Source organism: Pelecanus crispus, chromosome Z (assembly GCF_030463565.1).
Source record: "Pelecanus crispus isolate bPelCri1 chromosome Z, bPelCri1.pri, whole genome shotgun sequence".
Classification (NCBI taxonomy): domain Eukaryota; kingdom Metazoa; phylum Chordata; class Aves; order Pelecaniformes; family Pelecanidae; genus Pelecanus; species Pelecanus crispus.
Genome location: NC_134676.1, coordinates 58,405,145 through 58,425,523, shown reverse-complemented (window position 1 = coordinate 58,425,523; position 20,379 = coordinate 58,405,145). Strand labels below are relative to the sequence as shown.

Genomic DNA, 20,379 nt, shown 5'->3' with positions numbered 1-20,379 from the left:
TGAAGGATTAAGCACCAGGTTATCTGCTCAGTTCTGTGACATGCTTCCTAGGGAAGTTGTCAGACTCTACAACTACAAAGAACTATCCTCCACTGTTGCTAAGAGCTCTGTTAGCATAGCATTTCTACTCTGGCTAGAAATGCTCTAGAAGATACTTAACATAACCTTTTGAATAAGCCACTAATATCCAAGGCATCAGCCAACTTTTTTAAGTCAGAGGCCAACAACAGATAGCATCAGTAATTGCCTACTAGTTGTTACATTAAAATACTGATGATCATGGTATATTGTCTTCTGCAGAGCTTGTGGTGGTAGATCAACACCTTTGAAAGTAAGCTCTTACAGATACAATGGCCACCTTCTGTATACACTAAACATATATATTTAAAGTTCCCTTTGCTTTCTACACTCGTTTCCACAAAGCACTTCAATCATGTATCTACCACCTTAAGATTGTTCCCCACACACCGGAAATTCTAGTTGTAACACAAGCTTAGCAAAACAACACTCAAAGATGTGTTTATTAGGTCTACCTTTCTTGGTATGTATCTGACATAACTTGTTTTAAGTTTTGGCACTTTCAATTTACCTTCATACTGTGTGATTAGCCCTGCCACTGAAATATTAAAGCTCACATGTATACTTAGCAGATCACCTTTGTTATACAAAGATCTGTAATCTTATGGACTCTTTTATATCATTTCTTTCTTTTCTCAAACTTTTCTTCAGTTTCACAGCAAGTAATGATCTTTTTCAGGGTTCTTCTGATCTGAGAGCTCTCCAGTAACTTTAGAAGAGGATTTTCATAACGCCTCTCAAGATGGATGCAGCAGTATCAGATCACTGTGCTAAAGCTCTTCTAAGTATCTCCGCAAACACTGCAAAGGAACTGTACAAATGGGACCCTGAGGAGATGGTTCCTGCTGTTGGTTTCCTATACACTGTCTCTTCAGTAAACTGGCCCTGTTTGCAGCTGCTGGTCATAAATTTCACTACACAGCTTATTTAGCAGAGGAGAAACAAGCATCTGCAAGGAAGTATAATGACTGTACTAAGCACATTCCTATCCAACAAGTGATGGCTAGGCAACAAATTGGGGCTTTGTTTACAGATTGCCTGCCCAGTATGTGGCCCATGTCCCCAGTTTCTCTGCACCCCACCAGGGGTCACTAATACCACATTACAGACATTCCTCAGCAGGATAGGTGACTTTATTCTTCTATCATAATAATTTAAAGTATTTACACACTGCACAGCCACTCTTTTACACAAACATAGACTTACTGGGATATTCATGAACCACATGTAAAAGGTTTTGCAAAGACTGACACATTGTGGAGTTCCCAAGCATGAAAAAAAAAGATATCTGTAGTTATCTAAAAGACAGCTATTTGGAGGACCTGTGAAAAAAGTGTTCCCTCTAAGTTCTCCCCAGAGACCACTCACTAGCTTCAAAACATCCACATTTGGCATTAACTAAAGCTCTCTAGTGATGGCAGACTTCAAGAATGAACATGTGCAAATAACATTTTCTCAAGAAATCCCACAGCAGGAACAAGAAAATGGAAAACTCTTTAGGGGAATTACTACATTTCTGAAATATTATTTATGTGAGGGGCTCACAACTCAATGCTAGTATACATATATATAGCATACATATGTATATACAGACAGGATCCAGGGACAGAGGGAATTATCTAGCATATGGTGCCTGCCCAGTAAGTATGTGCACCACTGCAAGCAACACTAGGTTCATCCATCAGCTTTCAGACACAGGAACTTTAAATTCAGAGCACTGATGAGGAAGTTCAGCCACACAAAATAGGGAGAAGCCTGTCACCATCAGGTGAAACTGCAGAAGCCACATTATCAGACATAATAAATCCACAAGTCCAACTCATCTGAAACAGCACTGTCAGACAGCACAGACAGAACAAGCTGCCAATAGTCTAATCTAAAATAAATTTTTACCTTCAGCCTTAACTCCGTTCTCACTACTTTAATTTCAAGTATTCACAGAATAACACCTGTATGCAGTTACCCAGCCATACAGGGAATTACTTAGTTTCCTTGAGAAGACTACTCCTGTCCTTACCAGTCAGCAGTCCCTAACGTAGCCAGAAGTCTTCACAAAAACTAGAAGCTTTCATTCCATGAATAAACTCCACCTCCCTCCACCAAGGCAAACACTAGCTCAAGTTTGCTTGACACAGGCAAGTGCTCTTTGAGTCTTTCTCACATAGCACTTCTGACATATCAGTCCAGCCTCAGATGAACAGTTTTAAGAGTGAAATAAGCCCATCTTGGAGTTGGGTTTATTGTAGCACGTATTAAAAGCTTCCACTTCTTGCAGCAGGTTAAGGCACTAAGTAAAACCAACCTTTAGGCCATGAAATCATTCTTCCAGCTCCTCAGTAAAAGTAGTCAGAGCCAGCAGCCTCATTCCCCTCCTTCTTCTGAATGTATAGACAGAATTAGCACCTAAGCAAGGGACAGAATTCAGGCTTGTGATTTCTCCAGTCCATCTTGGCGAATGACTTAACCCTCCAGGTTAGAGGCAGCTACAATAGTTACGTTACAGGCTTACACAACTAGCCCATTGATCTCTTTTAAAATTATCTTCCCACTGGTTCTATAAAGCTACGTCTCACACTCCAGTGCATCCCCTTTTATTCTTTTGAAACTCATGCCATGAAACTAGGAAATGGCAGAATTACAAAGAAGGTTCTGTAACTCATGTTATCCAAGATGGTCATCTGAGCTAATGGGAAGAACTTCACTCTCTCCCTCCAAAGAAGCAATGGCCATTTGTTTGAGGGACAGAATAAAATTCCACTCTTAATGATTTTAACTAGTGAATCCAGCAATCACAGGACAAGAGACATGCTGCCTCTAGAGTAAGAGAAATTATAGAAAACCCCCACAAATTAATCCAGTTTAAAAAAATTGTTAAGCAGTAGTTGGAGGAAGAACTGAGTATTATATGCACGTGTTCATATGTATAATACATAGTTACTCGGATACACACATAAATATTTAATATATAAAAATAAAGTGCTTTCTATCAGGTCTCAATGCAGGGACATTATAAAACATTTTACCAACTGCAAAACAAATAGATACAAAGAATACTATATCAAACATACATGAAAACAGTTAACACAGTATGTACAATCTGGTGGGTGTCCCAAGACAAAACATCCCTTCATATACATGGTATATACATACATACTCATCTTTACTTAATATATTATGACAATATTTATTTCAAAACTTTGTTATAGACAAAAAACCCTACAAAACCACAACAACGATCAAACACACAAATCCAAGACCAACAAAGAATTTGCTACCCTTGCCCACACCACCACCTCCAGTGCTGGGAAAGATATGCCAGTGCTCTTTTCTGGGGTGCAGTGCTTCCACATCCTGCAAGGCACTGTGAGCAGCAGCCGTGAAGTTAGCATCACCAGTGGTGAGTAGGTCAAATACACATGAGTAAAAATAGATGTCTTTCACCAGCATCTTCTCATGGCATTTGGTGGTGGCAGTTTCCAGTGTGTACACTGACCAGGGATGAGCAGCACCACCCTGAGGGAGTAACTGCCCCATCGCAGGCAAAGCTAATTGGCCACTGTCATCAATACGTTCACTTGAAGGGCAACCGTTCACACACAGCTGCAGATCCTGGCTCTCCTCGTAGGCCATGACCAACTCTTGAGGCATGCGAATGGCCAATGTTAAGTAGTGCCCAAGCTGGCGTAAATACACCGTGGTCCCAATGTACTTGGCATGCATTTCGACATATTTGCCACTGACTTTCTCCACAATTTGCAAGCTCTTGGTGTTCCCATCACCTCCACTTGTTGTACCATCAACAAAAGCTGCCGGCAAGTCATCAGTCACTGCTTGATACACTTTCTGATCTGTACAGTCTTGGTATGATTTAAAGATAATAGTTATCTGGGGGGGGTATGGGGAGGAAAAAAAAAAAAGCAAAGTTAGTGAAAAAAACCCATCATTTCAATCCCTTTTCCATTTTGCAGCTGAACACCTCTGGGACTGCCCACTAGCTCAGAGCTTGATAGTTGTCCCAAACTCACGCCTAAAGGAAAACAGTCTGTACCCCCATGCTTAAAGCAATATTTTACCACATGGCAATGGTTAAATTTGTTCTTAGGTTGGCCTGGAATCAAGACTATTAGCATGTGGCAACAGCCACAAGGTCAGGAAAGGAAAAGGCTTTATATTTAATTAAGCATCACAAGTCCCTCCTGCCTGATGGTTTCTTAACACTTTGGAATGTATCCTGCAGTCACAGAGAAGTGCCAAGTAATTCCCACAATGCTAGCCACTATGGCAAAACCAGAATGCGACTGCGCAAAATCACAGAACAGTACAAGAGAACTCAGCTTCCCTAACTCACAGTATTTCATCGCTCCTTTTACAGTGACTGTATGACCCTTGTTGGGGTACTGTGCACTTGTTGGATGTGTTGCCAGGATTAGCTGTGTGAGACTACTTTAAAAAGCACTTACGTCTTTAGTGCTTTATCAGCCATCAACACAACAGGCAATGAGATGAGAGGTGCATGACCAGGAAGAACAAATAGTCAAATAACTGCTTAGGGCTCCTGGATCCATTAGTCCTAGGAACTGGGAGATTTGACACTACCAGTCCACTGTTGCTAGAAAATATGCCCACGAAGAAACAAAGCAAGACTGAAAGATACTCAGACATGCTTTTGAAGAGTGACTTCCAACAGAGAAACCAGGAGCATAAAGCAATTACTCATTGTTTTACAATTAAGACTGGCCTTTTAAACCTTTACACTTATTTGAATAAGCCACAACAGAAAGAGTAGGCCCTCCAGTCTTACTTGAAGGGAATAATTAGGCTACTTGGCAGACCAAGTTTGGAGTGTCTAGTGGCTTTTCCTAAAATAAAAGTATAATGAGGAATCACATACAAATATTAGAAACAGATATGCTACTTCCTTTTCAGTTTCAGAGTGGAGTGACTTCTTCACAAGTTCAAAGGGAATTTTGCACCAGGAATAGGTATTTTATTCATTATTTTCATCACTGACTGATTACATCAAAATTACTTAGACTATGATTTAAGCAGTCTGCTACAAGATTCAGAGTACTCCAAAACATATTAAAGGCATTTTCAATCTTATGTTATACTTCTTCCTTAAAATCTACTCTATAGCAACTCCACATTTTAATTTCAGTTAACCAGCACACTTCTGCACAACAGCTTTTGTTTCCTGGCCCTCTGCTTTGAAGTAAGAGCTAGAGATTAAATAAACAGCTGATTATAGATAACCCAAATAAAACCTCTACCCTCACTAGCCTCACCTCTCCATACCAGTTGTATAAGTCTTCCCTTCTCTCTCCTCCCACTGCAACAACTCCTCCTTTGGAGTATGCAGACACCCTAAACAGTATTACATTAGTTTTCAATGTTTGGTTTGTCCCAGTTGGTTGACACTCCATCAGTCTTTGTGTCTCACACACACAGACAACACTTGCTATTTTGATTTCATATGTTCCCACTGGTGCTGTCTGACTAGAATTTTTCAATGGTTTTTCTTTGCATTAATCAGTTATACAGCTAGCTTGAGACCATTTGTGGTCAAGCAGTTTGGTAAACTGATGTCTGTGGGCTACAGCTAAGCTTGAATGACTATGCCCAAAATCCAGAAAATGCCTAAGTGCCCTTGTTGCTGTAAAGGCCACTCTATGCGTAGTGAAGTAAGCTCAGCAACCCAGAGAAGAGAAATCTGAGATCTGTCATGTGATTAGTATGTCTGCATATAATCCAGAACCTCATGCAGTAAATTAGGTCTTATATTTTATGTAACACAGTTTTGATGAAACAGAGTTCTATCTCAGCCTGCTCAGACAAAGAAGCATTCCTACTTCCTTGAACACATTTGCATTGCTCTGCAAGGAAATAATTACTCACATTTCAACAGAAGTAAAGCTCTAAGTCTCCTCAGCACCTGAACAAGTCTGGAGTCAGAAAGAGTTAATGGTTTTAATGAGACACAGAACTGGCTACTTGATAAAACAGTTAAGCAAGGCAGCTGGCACAATTTATCAGGAAGCAGCCACCAAACTATTCTCTCCAAAGCTCTGTCCTCTGCAAGAATGAAATGCACACGATTTCAGAGACATAGAGGGAGAACAAAAGCCTTCACCCTAAGGCAAGATCAGCAATAAGACTCCATGCTGAGTGAGGGCTGAACAACTATTAAGTGAATGAAGGCCTCCACATACCTTGCAAGGATACTCCAGAGAAGCAATAGAGACCATTAAGACTTTCCAGGGACATACTCATATTTAAACACTGTGGCTCAAGAGATGAGGTTTGGATTTTGTGTTTTCTGTTGTGTGACATCCATCTAATCCATAAGCCAGATCAGTAAAACCAGAGTTCTGTTAAGATCCTTCCCTTATCACCCACTCCTACCTCAATCTCACACCCTGCTACTGAGGGATACTCAAGAGCTTGTTGCAAAGGGAGATGAAGCAAATTTCACTGCCAAGCTTTCTCTGTTTAAGTTCTCAAGGTAACAGAAAGCATTAAATAGTGAAAAAGGTTATTTCAAACAAATTTGACATGTGTTACAGAACATGTTTATGTTTAACGTGTTCTAGAACTCAATCTGGCCACGGTTGTAAGAGATAATAAAAAATGTTTTTACAAATACATGAACAACAAAAAGAGAGCCAAGGAGAATCTCCATCCTTTGTTAGATGCGGGGGGGGGGAACATTGTCACCGAGGATGAGGAAAAGGCTGAGGTACTTAATGCCTTCTTTGCCTCTGTCTTTAACAGCCAGACCAGTTATCCCCAGGGTTTTCAGTCCCCTGAGCTGGAAGGCAGGGACAGGGAGCAGAATGGAGCCCCCATAGTCCAGGAGGAAGAAGCTAATGACCTGCTACACCACTTGGACACTCATAGGTCTATGGGGCCAGATGGGATGCTCCCGAGAGTACTGATGGAGCTGGCGGAGGAGCTTACCAAGCCACTCTCCATCATCTATCAGCAGTCCTGGTTAACAGGGGAGGTCCCCAATGACTGGAGGTTTGCCAATGTGACACCCATCTACAAGAAGGGCTGGAAAGAGGATCTGCTGCACTACAGGCCTGTCAGCCTGACCTCAGTGCCAGGGAAGATTATGGAGCAGTTCATCTTGAGTATGCTCAACAGGCATGTGCAGGTCAACCAGGGGATCGGGCCCAGACACCATGGGTTCATGAAAGACAGGTCCTGCTTGACCAACCTGATCTCCTTCTATGACCTGGTGACCCACCTAGTGGATGAAGGAAAGGCTGTGGATGTTATCTACCTGGACTTCAGTAAAGCCTTTGACACCATCTCCCACAGCATTCTCCTAAGGAAGCTGGCAGCTCATGGCTTGGACGGGCATACTCTTCACTGGGTAAAAACTGGCTGGGTGGCCGAGCCCAGAGAGTTGTGGTTTATGGAATTAAATTCAGTTGGTGGCTGGTCACAAGTGATGTTCCCCAGGGCTCAGTTTTGGGGCCAGTCTTGTTTAATATCTTTATCAGTGATCTGGATGAAGGGGTTGGAGTGTGCCCTCAGTAAGTTTGCAGATGACACCAAACTGGGTGAAAGTGTCGATCCGCTCAAGGGTAGGATAGCCCTGCAGAGGGATCTGGACAGGCTGGATCGATGGGCCAAGGCCAATTGTGTGGGGTTCAACAAGGCCAAGTGCCGGGTCCTGCACTTTGGTCACAACAACCCCATGCAACGCTACAGGCTTGGGGAGGAGTGGCTGGAAAGTGGCTCATCAGAAAAGGACCTGGGGGTGTTGGTCGACAGTCAGCTGAACATGAGCCAGCAGTGTGCCCAGGTGGCCAAGAAGGGCAACAGCATCCTGGCTTGTATCAGAAACAGTGCGGCCAGCAGGAGCAGGGAAGTGATTGTCCCCCTGTACTCAGCACTGGTGAGGCCGCACCTCAAATACTGTGTCCAGTTTTGGGACCCTCACCACAAGAAGGACACTGAGGTAGTGGAGCATGTCCAAAGAAGGGCAACAAAGCTGGTGAAGGGTCTAGAGCACAAGTCTTATGAGGAGGGTCTTCTACACCTACTACAGGCAAAATTCCTGAGGAAAGAGTTCCATCAAAACCTGCCTAAGAATTAGACTTCATCTAGATGTTAAACAACACAGATATGAGGTACCACATGCAAGAAGGTGACACTACTTACTGAACTGGCAGTAACTCTGGAAAAATCTGAAGGTTGTTGGTTGTTCTTTTGCTGGGTTTGGGGTTTTCTGGGGTTTGGTTTTTGGTTTTGGTTTTTTTTTTTTTTTTGAAACGGAACAGGACAGAAGGTTCCTGTCCTTCTGTGGACAGATTTTGATCTTGCCTGGTTTTACTCATAATTTTACTGTAATAGCCACCAAGTCCATTTTACTTATCATAAAATCATAGAATGGTTTGGGTTGGAAGGGACCTGTAGAGATCATCTAGCCCAATCCCCCTACAGTAAGCACCGACATCTTTAACTAGATCAGGTTGCTCAGAGCCCCATCCAACCTGACCGTGAATGTTTCTGGGGATGGGGCCTCCACTACCTCTCTAGGCAACCTGTTCCAGTGCTTCACTACCCTCATTGTAAAAAATTGCTTCCTTATATCCAATCTAAATCTACCCTCCTTTAGTTTAAAACCAGTACTCCTTGGCCTGTCACAACAGGCCTTGCTAAAAAGATCGTCCCCATCTTTCCTATAGGCCCCCTTTAAGTACTGAAAGGCCACAATAAGGTCTCCCCGCAGCCTTCTCCTCTCCAGGCTAATCAACCCCAACTCTCTCAGCTGTCCTCGTAAGAGAGGTGCTCCAGCCCTCAGATCATTTTTGTGGCCCTCCTCTGGACCCGCTCCAACAGGTCCATGTCCTTGTGCTGAGGGCTCCAGAGCTGGACGCAGTACTCCAGGTGAGGTCTCACCAAAGCAGAGTAGAGGGGCAGAATCACTTCCCTCGACCTGCTGGACACACTTCTTTTCATGCAGCCCAGGATACTGTTGGCCTTCCGGGCTGCAAGCGCACTTTGCTGGCTCATGTCCAGCTTTTCACCTACCAGTACCCGCAAGTCCTTCTCCACAGGGCTGCTCTCAATCCCTTCATCCCCCAGCCTGTATTGATATGGTTGCCCCGTCCTAGGTGTACTTGCCAGACATCTGTCATGACTGGGTTGTGTGTTCAGACAAGGGCTTGTATCACCACGCAATCATGCACAACTTACCTTAACACTACTGAAGACCCAAGGTGCTACTAAATTCAAAGACCCACCCCGTCCTCCCTAATTACTACTCCAAGCACAGATTGCCACAATACATGTCTTGGAAAGATTACAGTCAGCATTCAGGTACATAACACAGAAAGATAGTTAGAGAGGCAGGAAACATTGATTACAAGTATGTTGTATTTAACAATTGAATACCCAACGAGTGGAATATGCGCATTGAAAGAGGTCTCCACAATGTTTCTTATAACATTAGATTTTGCTACTGAGCATTTCTTTTCCTAACAGAGAGCAGCAGGGAAGCAGATGAAATCCCACAGTGGATCTAGTGACATGTCTGTAAGTCTGCATAAAGCGCAGTAGGTCAAGCAGACTGCTGAGATGGCACTCTGATGCATGTGAAGAAACACCTTGCTATTCATGCTTGTCAGCTTTACCTTCAGCATAGGTCTGCATGCCCTACCTCACATCTAGCATCATGAGAAAACAGTCAGGTGCTCACCATTCAGTCTATGGGAAAAGATAGGGAAGAATGTTTAAAGAATAACACAGCCCTGATGATTTACTTATGATTTCATCAAGCACTGGAGAATAGGTAGGCAATGTTTCAGCAGGAGGTTTTAGGATAGTGGCCTATCAAATACGCCTGGGAAGCCTGCAAAGGACTAATAACCGATTTGTGAAAGGCAGCTATTGAAAGTTCATGGGCAGATAACTGCATAGCATACATGACATTTCTAAAGGGATCTTGCAATGCCATCCAAAAGCTTTTAGAGTTCATACACACATGCAGGAAAATTTAAACTTGAATAAATTAAATAACCTTCCAATCAACTGAAAATGTCACAGCTTCCCTTACCAGAGGCCTGCAACAGGTGTGAAGCATGTGAGTTTATCTCAGAAACCAAGCATCACTCATCACCTATTGAAACATGGCCTATGCCAAAAGGTGAAGTAGAGAGATTTAACAAGGGAAAATCATAAGGACTCATTGTCAAATTTTGATTCAATAGCCTCATTTCAAGTTACATCACAGGCTAGTTCCTTATATGCATAGCATGTCTTTTGGGATGAAACAAAACTGAAAGGTGTGTTACAAATGCTAATGACTACTCAGTCCGTCAGACAGCACTAGGCATCCAAAGCAGGATCTCTTTACATTTCTCTCCATATACCCCTGCTTTTGTGGTGCTCTATTTCCTGAAGTCAACATAGCTCAAGGATACCAGCAAGACGTTTATGTGCAAATGACACTTTGCCTCTTCCATGCATCTTGGGGGTGGGGAGGGCATGAGGAGGGCAAACTGTGCGGTGAAGATTTAGGGACTGCCTCAGTGATGCTGCTGGGGTAAACTTCTCAGAAGAAAGAACTGCTGGGAGCATTACAAAACTATAAACAAAGGAACGCCTCTTCAGCCTGCTTCTGTGCAGCACCACAAGACATATTACCATGACAGAGGAGAAAATGGGAAGGGAAAGCGTGTGGATTGCATGCACAGCAGAGAAATAGAGGAAGTCCATCTGAAAACAAGACAGTTCAGCATTAGACGATTTCCAAAAGGAAAGCCAAGATCACTCAGGAAAGCGTTTCTTGAATGTGGTTATGCAAGAAGGCCACCATTCATAAATCAGTCTAGAAATCGATCTACTATTGATTAATTTCAAAACTACCCAGAACTTGACCATAGTTAAGTATCCTTAATCAATGGGAACAGTAGCTAAAACATTCCACCTCCTTTTCTCAGAAGAAAGGTTCTCCCCTCTCCCTGCAGTGGGACTATAAAGGTTATATGGCAGCAAATAGGAAAGTAAAGCCTGTTTAAGGGCTTAACATTAACACTGAACTCCCATTGCCATGTCTGAGAAAAAAATGCCACTTATTAACTTATTATCTGACCTACTGCTGTCCCCAGAGGCTTTAAAGAGAGATAGATACTGCTGAGTATGTATGCTCTCTCCTTTCCTCTCTGACCCCCAAAGGCAGCCACTGAAGGCACTGAAATGCCTGTAGTAGTTGTCCAGCAGCCCCACAAACATCACAGACAAGACAACAGTTTAATGCCTGACAAACTGCCCCGGATTGTCTTAGAACACCACCTCCAGCAAAGCCAGGCTGTCCTCAACACCAGTAAACAGCACTGTTTATCTGTACACCAGTGAAGCTCAGTCAGTTTGCAGATGATCCCAAGTTGGGCAGCAGTGTTGATCTGCTTGAGTGTAGAAAGGCTCTACAGAGGGATGTAGACAGGCTGGGTCGATGGGCCAAGGACAACTGTATGAGATTCAACAAGACTAAGTACTGAGTCCTTCACCTGGGTTGTAACAACCCTATAGACTTGGGGAGGAGTGGCTGGGAAGTGGTTCATCAGAAGAGGACCTGGGGGTGTTGGTCAACAGCTGGCTGAATATGAGCCAGCAGTGTGCCCAGGTGGCCAAGAAGGCCAATAGCATCCTGGCTTGTATCAGAAATAGTGTGGCCAGCAGGACTAGGGAAGTGATCGCTCCCCTCTACTCAGCACTGGTGAGGCTGCACCTTGAATACTGGCCCCTCACCACAAGAAGGACATTGAGGTAGTGGAGCATGTCCAAAGAAGGGCAACAAAGCTGGTGAAGGGTCTAGAGCACAGGTCTTATGAGGAGGGCCTGAGGGAACTGCGGTTATTTAGTCTGGAGAAAAGGAGGCTCACGAGAAACCTTACCAGTCTCTACAACTACCTGAAAGCAGGTTGTAGCAAGGTGAGTGTCAGTCTCCTTTCCCAAGTAATATTGATAGGACAAGAGGAAACAGCCTCAAGTTAAGGAGGGTCAGGGGGAGTTTAGATTGGATATTAGGAAAAATTTTTTCACTGAAAGGGTTATCAAGCATTGGAACAGGCTGTCCAGGGAAGTGGCTGGGTCACCATACCTGTAGGTATTTAAAAGATGTCTAGATGCGGCACTTTGGGACATGGTTTAGTGGGAGCTGGCAGTGTTAGGTTAACAGCTGGACTCGATGATCTTAGAGGTCTTCTCCAACCTAAAGGATTCTATCATTCTATGATTCTATGATGTCCTCCAACAAAACTGTAGTATGTACTACTTCTGAAAGATAAAGCCACATTCATCTTTACCTTAGGCAGGATGTCCATAAAGATGAAAAAACTGATCACACGTGATCACTTATCTGATGCTCCTACCCTAGAACAATTGAATGGTAACTGGAAGACAAATGTTTTAATATTACTTAAAGGACACAATGTACACTGTGTTCAGTCTGCAACAATTTCCTGCAAAAACAGAAACCATGCTGCAGAAGAAATATTTAAATGTTTTGACTCTGGGAAAAAGAACACTTATACCCAATGTTACCCTACCCAGCTAATACCACCAGTTCCCAAGTTCAAAGCTTTATGCCTAGTAAATCCACGACAGTGTAAGCTCTGTGGTTGTTTCCTTCCCTGTCCTCCCATTCACTCTCTCACCCTCAAGCTACCCAATATGAAACACATGGATAGGAAGAGCTCCATTTCCAATTACTGCAAACAAGAAGGAAAGTTTTCCATAGGCAAGCCCAAGCATCTCTGCCTCATTTGCTATTCAGGGACAACTACACTAGTGATATCCAGAACACGTTTTCGCAGGAATGAAAGCCAATAAAGACTTTGTAGCCCTCCAAATAAAGCACACAATAAATACAACCCTTTCTATTTAATACAGTCTACAATACTCTTCCTACCTGCTCCCTACCTGCCCCTTGTAATAGCCATTTATCCTCAAGAAATCGCAAAACTGCTCCCCGGACAGGGGTGCTCTTTATAGCTGGAGAAATCAGACATAAAGATGGCAGTGACCTACTCAAAACTCATACAGGAATTCTGTCAGAAAGAGAAAGAAAGCAGAGATTGAACTCAGTTTCCCAGCTACTTTGTGATGATCCTTCATCCTCCATCTGAAAGGCCCTAGGATCCTCTTGCCAAGGGGCATAAGCACATCAGACAAGCTCAAAAAAACTGGAGTTTATAGAACATACAATAGCTTTGCTCACTGTGAAGAAACAGATGTTGTTACTATGGGCATCACAAATATGCAAAACACCTACAGACAAACTGCCAAGAGCATTTTGTGAATACATACACAGCTTCCACAAGAGGACGTACCCTTCCAATTAAGGAATTAAAGGAGGAGTTTTCGTGCTTTTCATACTTTCCTGCCAGATGCACAGTTTGGGGGTGGAGGGCAGGGCAACACTTCTATTCTTCACATTCTTTTTTAAAATCTCCTCCTGGCATTCTCTTGTCCTTTATGAACTTACTGGATAGCCCTCAGACTGCTGGCGTTACTGGAGTCTCATAGGTTTTGGAGAAAGGAGACAACTTACTTTACACATAATGTTCCCTTCAGTGCTGATTTCCTTCAAGCTTGGTATACCAGAAAGCTATGATGAATTTGAAGGTAATAACTACCTACAAGGCCAAGTGATGGAATGCCCCTTTCAAAAGCACACTGTATGGGGTGAAGATTAAATATTCTGTTCCTACAGCTTCTTAAATCACTTCCCCTAAAAACATGCATTCAGAAGAAACTAAATTTTCTACTCTTTTTGTCTTTGCTTTCATCAGGTCTGCTTTAGAGTGGATTAAGTAGGCTAGTTAGCAATTTGGTATTTGCTCTGGCTTCTGTACAATTTGAGTTCAGCACAAACCTTTGTTATTATTTCCATTAAACATCTATCTCAATTATCTGCAATGAAAAAGCAGCAAAACAACAGGTAATGTTCTGGAAACTTTTCTTACAAAGAAGGCAGAAGACCAATTTGCATGCTCTCAGCTAGGGAAAAACTACTAGGTAGAAAAAAAGTCACTGAACTTCTCTTGGTAGTTCTTCAAAGGTGCCTTAAGCTACCCTGTGCCAAAATTAGGAAAGTACACCCAGCAGCAGATAGTCCACCACCACAACCAAAATGGAACACTTGCAGATAAAAATATTAGAGGAATTAAACTAGCAGTGGTAGTGCAGTTTAACAAGCCTTTTCTGTAACTTTTATAGCAGCCTGCTCCATAAAGAAATACAGAAGTCAAGAGGACGCATTAGAGAGATTAAAACTTATCTTGCTAAGTTACTTGTACATTCAAACAACCTTCATTTTCTACAAACAGGTGTGCTGATAAGTTTGATTACCTGACAAAGAAAGAAAAAACTCAAGGACTGTACAACATGTAACATATTAGCATTAGAGGCATTTCTAATTTCTAAACCATGCATCTTATTTCATTTAATTGTTTCTACACACTTAGCTGTACTTGTACAACAGCACGGATCTTAAACCACTATTATAAAAGAGAAAAATGTATTACCACTTTATTCCAGAATGATGAGTCAAAGAAAAACATAAAAACATTGAGAATAAATAAAGACAGAAGGTACGCCCTTTAAAACGTACCTTCCCCCAATACGTACAGACATCTATCTCCTGAAGTTCTCCTCTTGGTTATCTGTTTGAGAAGACATATTCCAGCATAATATGCTACCACAGTCAATCATTTTCAGGATGTGGCTAAATGGTAAGACAAGATCACTTATCTACTGCCATCACACCCTAGCCACCCACACAATTTGTACACAAGACAACTCTCAACTTTTTCCTCCAGTACTACCAGGAACAAGGAAATAAAGAACATTCAGCAAGACTTCAGCAAAACTGAGGATAAAAGCTTACTGCAGATTATGAAATGCAGCTTTTTCTTGTATTTATTTAAGAGTATTTTAAAAAAAACCACTGGAGCAGATTTCAAGGGACCTAAGTCTCTTCTGCAAAGCTTGCTCAGGTTAGCCTCGTTCCCTCATTTTATGCTCCTTCAGAATTCATTCACAATGCAGACTGTTCTTGAACAGGCACAATTTTAGAAAAGGTGATTCTGAATTTCAGTGATGTATCAGTCCAACCTCTGGCTTCTGGCAAATGCAAAAGTTTGCCTCACTTATACAAGCATTGACATTAGTCAGTACCTCAGAATCCACCACAAATGCAAAAGCAAGACTGATTTTCACTTATTAATATTACTGCACAGCCGTCTGCATAGATGATGTGCAGGCTTTAACCTACTGTGACCGGCACCCCCTGCTCTTGACCCCGGTAATAAAAAACCTACGTCTGAGCTTAATTCTCCAATATTGATGGTCTTGAAACCATGTACACGTAGCCTGATACACCTTGACAATACAAGAGCTAGCTACACTACCACAGTTAAAAAAGGCCATTTCGCTCCAAAAAGAGAACGAGATATGTGACAGCATCAGCTTCAAATGTATGTTCCAGTAATTTCTTTTATTGATAGAAAGACAGTCCCAAAAGTTCAGAGCATTTTTCACCCCTGGTTCTGGAGCTAAGTCTAAGGACATATCAGCCAGGCTCATGCTTTATACCTTGTTTTCTTCCTACAGACATGCTTGCTATCTGCCTTCAACAGAAAGAGACAATAACTTTTCTTAAGATAAAGAAATGGCACAAGCTATCGATACTAGTACATGTATTCCTTCTATAGTCACCTCAAGTGGCTGAGAAGAGAGCAACCTTAAGTCTTGCCTGTCTGGACAGGGACTTACAGTCCCAGAATTTTCAGGCTGCTACTTCTTTAGTAAAGACAGGGTACTAAGACCTTCTGACAACCATCTGGCATCAGTGTAGGTTTTTTGCTACCTCAGTTCTCCACAGTTCCCCTTCTTGTCTCAGCTCTGAACCCTCAGTGTCTTGGTAACTCATTTGCTGTGCCACTCTGTCAGTATTTTTTGTTTTCTACTGTTATGACTATACAATTTAGAGAATTAATGAAAAGCAGAGACTTATACTCTTTCCTTGCTCCTTGTCTAGAATTTCTTCTTAGTGCAGAGGCAGTCACAGATGCTGCAATCTGGTAACTGTTTCAAAGCATTACATTTAGTATCCTTAAAAGCTTATGTGGTGGTATGTACGGGGTTTTCCTGTGGTGGGGAGGAGCAGAAGGAAGAAAAAGACCTGTTTCAAGTTTTGTTTGATTCTCAGAAAAGAGGCTAACAGTTTTACTTTCCTAGACTACCACATGGAATATTCTCAAGCTGCTACACTTCTTACCTGTTAAGGGCTCAGCGACTTACTCTACTGTTTTGGACTTTTATGCATGCACAGCAGTTAAGAACAATTCATACCTTATTTGTAGCAGTAGCACTGGATCCTGGGACCACAGGCACATTGGTCACTTGCACTGATAAGTAGTTATTGTCTATAAGGGGCCAAGCACCTTCCACTTTGCATGTCTGGAAGTGATCCTTAAAAGTCCTCAGATGAGGATCACCAAACAAGCCACAAAATAAGTAAGTATCAGGAGGAGTCTTCTCCCCTCCCTGATGTTCTCTGGCTTCCGTGTGGCCACTGTAATTGCAGGGATCATGGGTCACTTCAGGGTTGGTGGAGGATGTAGGTCCATCTTTGGAACAGTTTCTCTGGCTCATGAGGTCACTGATCCCAAGCACTGCAGAATGGTAAACTAGGTTTCCACGGCATACTTTGGAATTGCGATAGGTACAGGCAGAGTACGCTCGCAGGGCCTTGCAGAACTCCAAATCAAAGCCCTCAAGAGCTGAGTTTAGGTGTGAAGTTAAGGATACAAAATCGGTGGTGCACTTCTGGATTCGACAAGGTGTTTGCAGCTGGCAGTCACCTAAGCACAAAACAGATGGCAGAGAGAAATCAAGCAAACCTCTTAGATTGCAATACCCCATTCCACACCCACAGGTACTGTAGAAAGCAACTTGAAGACAACATACAGTGCTCACCCATTGGGGAAACACTACAGAAAAATGGGTCGGTAGGCAGAAAGACAGCAATACAGACTATCTCAAAGGCTGAGATAACCCATGCATCACTTAATCCATTACCTGATATTGTCTAGGTGGAAATTAAGAGCACTAACTCCTGCCAAGCATGACCCCAGCATTTCTTTCCAGATATCAAGGTGATGATGCAATTCTGTGCTTAAGTTAATCACTTAGTAAGCAAGTCTCCATTCAGTCTTTCAGTGCTTTACACTAGTTACTGAACTTTTAAATAGAATCTTGCCCCTTACACAGATGTGGTAAAGGTGGCAAGTGATACACGTTTAGACAAAAACAGACTGAATGAAGCAGAAATCAAAGTTTCTCTTCCAGAAAGCAGGGTCGAGGGAAGGAGGGTAGGTCATAAATTCAGTTTGTTTTATTTCCCTGGCACTGCCATAGCTAAAGAATCACTGCTTGCTTTCTGGGACTAATGAGTGAGAAAATCCACAGCTATCTGAAGTGCAAGTTGCCAGCTAAGGAATCCATATTCTGCAATAGCACTATCTCTTACAGTGCGTCGTGGTTTAGCCCCAGCTAGCAACTAAGCACCACGCAGCCGCTTGCTCACTCCCCCTACCCCGATGGGATGAGGGAGAGAATCGGAGGAGTAACAGTGAGAAACACTCCTGGGTTGAGATAAGAACAGTTTAATAATTGAAATAAAATAAAGTAAAATAATAATAATAACAATATAATAACAATAGTAATAATAATATACAAAGCAAGGGATGCACAACGCAATTGCTCACCACCCGCCGACCGATACCCAGACAGTTCCCGAGCAGCGATCGCTGCTCCCTGGCCAACCCCACCCAGTTTATACACTGAGCATGACATCATATGGTATGGAATAGCCCTTTGGTCAGTTTGGATCAACTATTCTGGCCGTGCCCCCTCCTGGCTTCTTGTGCACCTGGCAGAGCATGGGAAGCTGAAAAGTCCTTGACTAGCATAAGCAGTACTCAGCAACAACTAAAAACATCAGCGTGTTATCAACATTCTTCTCCTACTAAAGCCAAAACACAGCACTATGCCTGCTACTAGGAAGAAAATTAACTCTATCCCAGCCGAAACCAGGACACAGTGTAATTCAGTAATAAGACAAGGGGCAAAGAAACCCTCTCCCCACAAAAACCTGAAGCACTCATCAGATGTACACAACAGGTACATAGTTCAGTTTACATGAACAAACCAGTTAGACCTTAACCAGTCACCTGATTTCCGCAAAGAAAGCGTAATTACCATCCCAGCAAGCAAACTGGAGTTTTACAGCCCTCTCTTCCACAGCTCTCACTGTCATGATCTGAAATCCTTCCAGATTCTCATGGCAGTAACAATGGTCTTCTGCAGGTAACTTTTACACAAGAATCCCTGAGGAGCAGAAACGAAGCAAACAAGACTGCATGCTGTACTAAAGGAAACAGAGCCACACACTCCATGGGGGTTAAAACTAGGATGACCCCAGTCAAAGAAGAGATCAGGTTCCCTCCCATCCAAAGAGCCAAAAACAGCCATAACGGAAAAAGGACCTTCATAAAAAATATGTGCAAGACTACATGCAATAGCTGTCCAAGCACCCAAAAGTATCTACTAAAAACATGCTGTGCTTATTTGTTGCTTTTATGACCTATAAATTTAGCTGTGCATACATTAATCTGTAATTTCAAACTGCCATAAAGCAGAGTTTGAACACCACAAATATGCTTACAAAGATACATGGAAATGTCAAAAAAGGGAAAATACAATATACTTAACAGATACTCTTTTCCCTCCCCTCAACCCCCTTTTTACAACATTTCCCACTTGTTTTGTGTGTCCTCAAAGTAAAACAGGCATGGGTCTAGTCTGATTTTAACAGCTTAATTTAAATGTTCCTGAACTCCTGAGACACGAGGAGTGGAAAATGGACTGAATAGTAATGTAGCACTTTTTATTTTTAAACACAGTTGTTTTCTGCAATTCACACAGTAATGAGAGGATATTAGCTATTTCTTTGCTTGCCCCTTAGCTGACCTGTGAGTCAATACTCACATGACTTTGAATATCCAAACCATGAATTTATAAGGGCAACATGTTTTGCCAGTGATAGGTAGCTAACAAAAATCTGTCAAAATCCCAGGACAACACAGAGTAGAAGGAATAAGTCTCAACCTACAGCCAAGCATGATGATGACTTCTGTGAGGAAGCTGTAAGTTTCTCACTTGACCTATGTGCAAGTGATATGTACTTTGCAAAAGAACAGAAAAAGAAAACCCCAATCAAATTCTATGTTTTCAGGTACACAAAGAAAAGAGACCTCTGCCAAGCAAAATGACACAGGCAACATTAGTTCAGAGCCTGACTTTCAAAGCATCAAAACTTTTCTTTTATTTCCCTTCAGTTACGATTTGTGATAATATCTCAATCATATATAAATTAGTCTAGCTGAGCAAGTCAGTCAAGTTATCAAATAGCCCAATAAATCTGTCCCTCCACACTCCTTGCAACTTTAAGAAATTTGCTTGCTGCTTTCAGTGGATTCTTGGTACAGAGAGGGGCGAAGGAACAGCAATTTGACTGAAATCGGATGACCTCTCCCTAGAAGTTATTTCACTGAAACCATAAATTTATAAAAGCGCTCAAGCTAGACACATTTTCACAGAACTACAACTGCTCAGATCACTTCTGAGTTGAAAACACAGAGCACTTTAGCAGGTACCTGCAGAGGGCGGGGTACCCTCAACCTTCTCCCCAGTTTTCAATCCGCCAAGCAAAAGCTGGCTCTACCTAAATCAAAAAGGAAGTTCCCCGCGTCTTCACGCAGGCCGTCGCACAGCCTGGTGCTGCCCGGCTTCGCTCCCATCACTTCCAGCGCTCCTTCAGCCTCCCCATCCGCAGGCTCCCGCCCCGCCCCGCGCAGGGCGCTACCCGCACGCTACACACGCGGGGGGAGGGCGTGCCCAAGCAGACACCGCTCGCAACCCCGCACCAGCCCACGCCCGCGCCGCCCGTGCGCGTAACACCCTCCCCCTCAACCCCGGTCCCGCCATGGTCAGGCCGGGGCTGCGGCCGCACCGCCCCGCGGCTGCAATCGCCGCCGAGCCCGGGCCCCACGCGCTACGGCCCCCCTCGGGCCCCGGCGCGCCCCGGTACCTGAGCCCAGCAGCAGTCCCAAGGCGGCGAGAAGGCCGAGGGCGGCGAGCGACGGGCGGCGCGGCCCGCGACAGCGCAGCGGCTCAGCCCCGGCAGCGCGAGAAGGCGCAGCTCTCCCCATGCCCGTC

General features: G+C 43.2%; 1 protein-coding gene across 1 annotated transcript; it reads right to left on the bottom strand.

Moving 5' to 3' along the window:
* Positions 1-3,274: 3,274 nt before the first annotated feature.
* RGMB (repulsive guidance molecule BMP co-receptor b) lies at positions 3,275-20,372 on the bottom strand. Its single transcript, XM_075726645.1, has 3 exons — positions 20,252-20,372; positions 16,450-16,961; positions 3,275-3,963 (listed from the first exon to the last, which is right to left on the bottom strand). The coding sequence occupies exons 1-3, from the start codon at positions 20,370-20,372 to the stop codon at positions 3,295-3,297; spliced, it is 1,302 nt and encodes a 433-aa protein (XP_075582760.1). The 3' UTR covers positions 3,275-3,294.
* Positions 20,373-20,379: the final 7 nt, after the last annotated feature.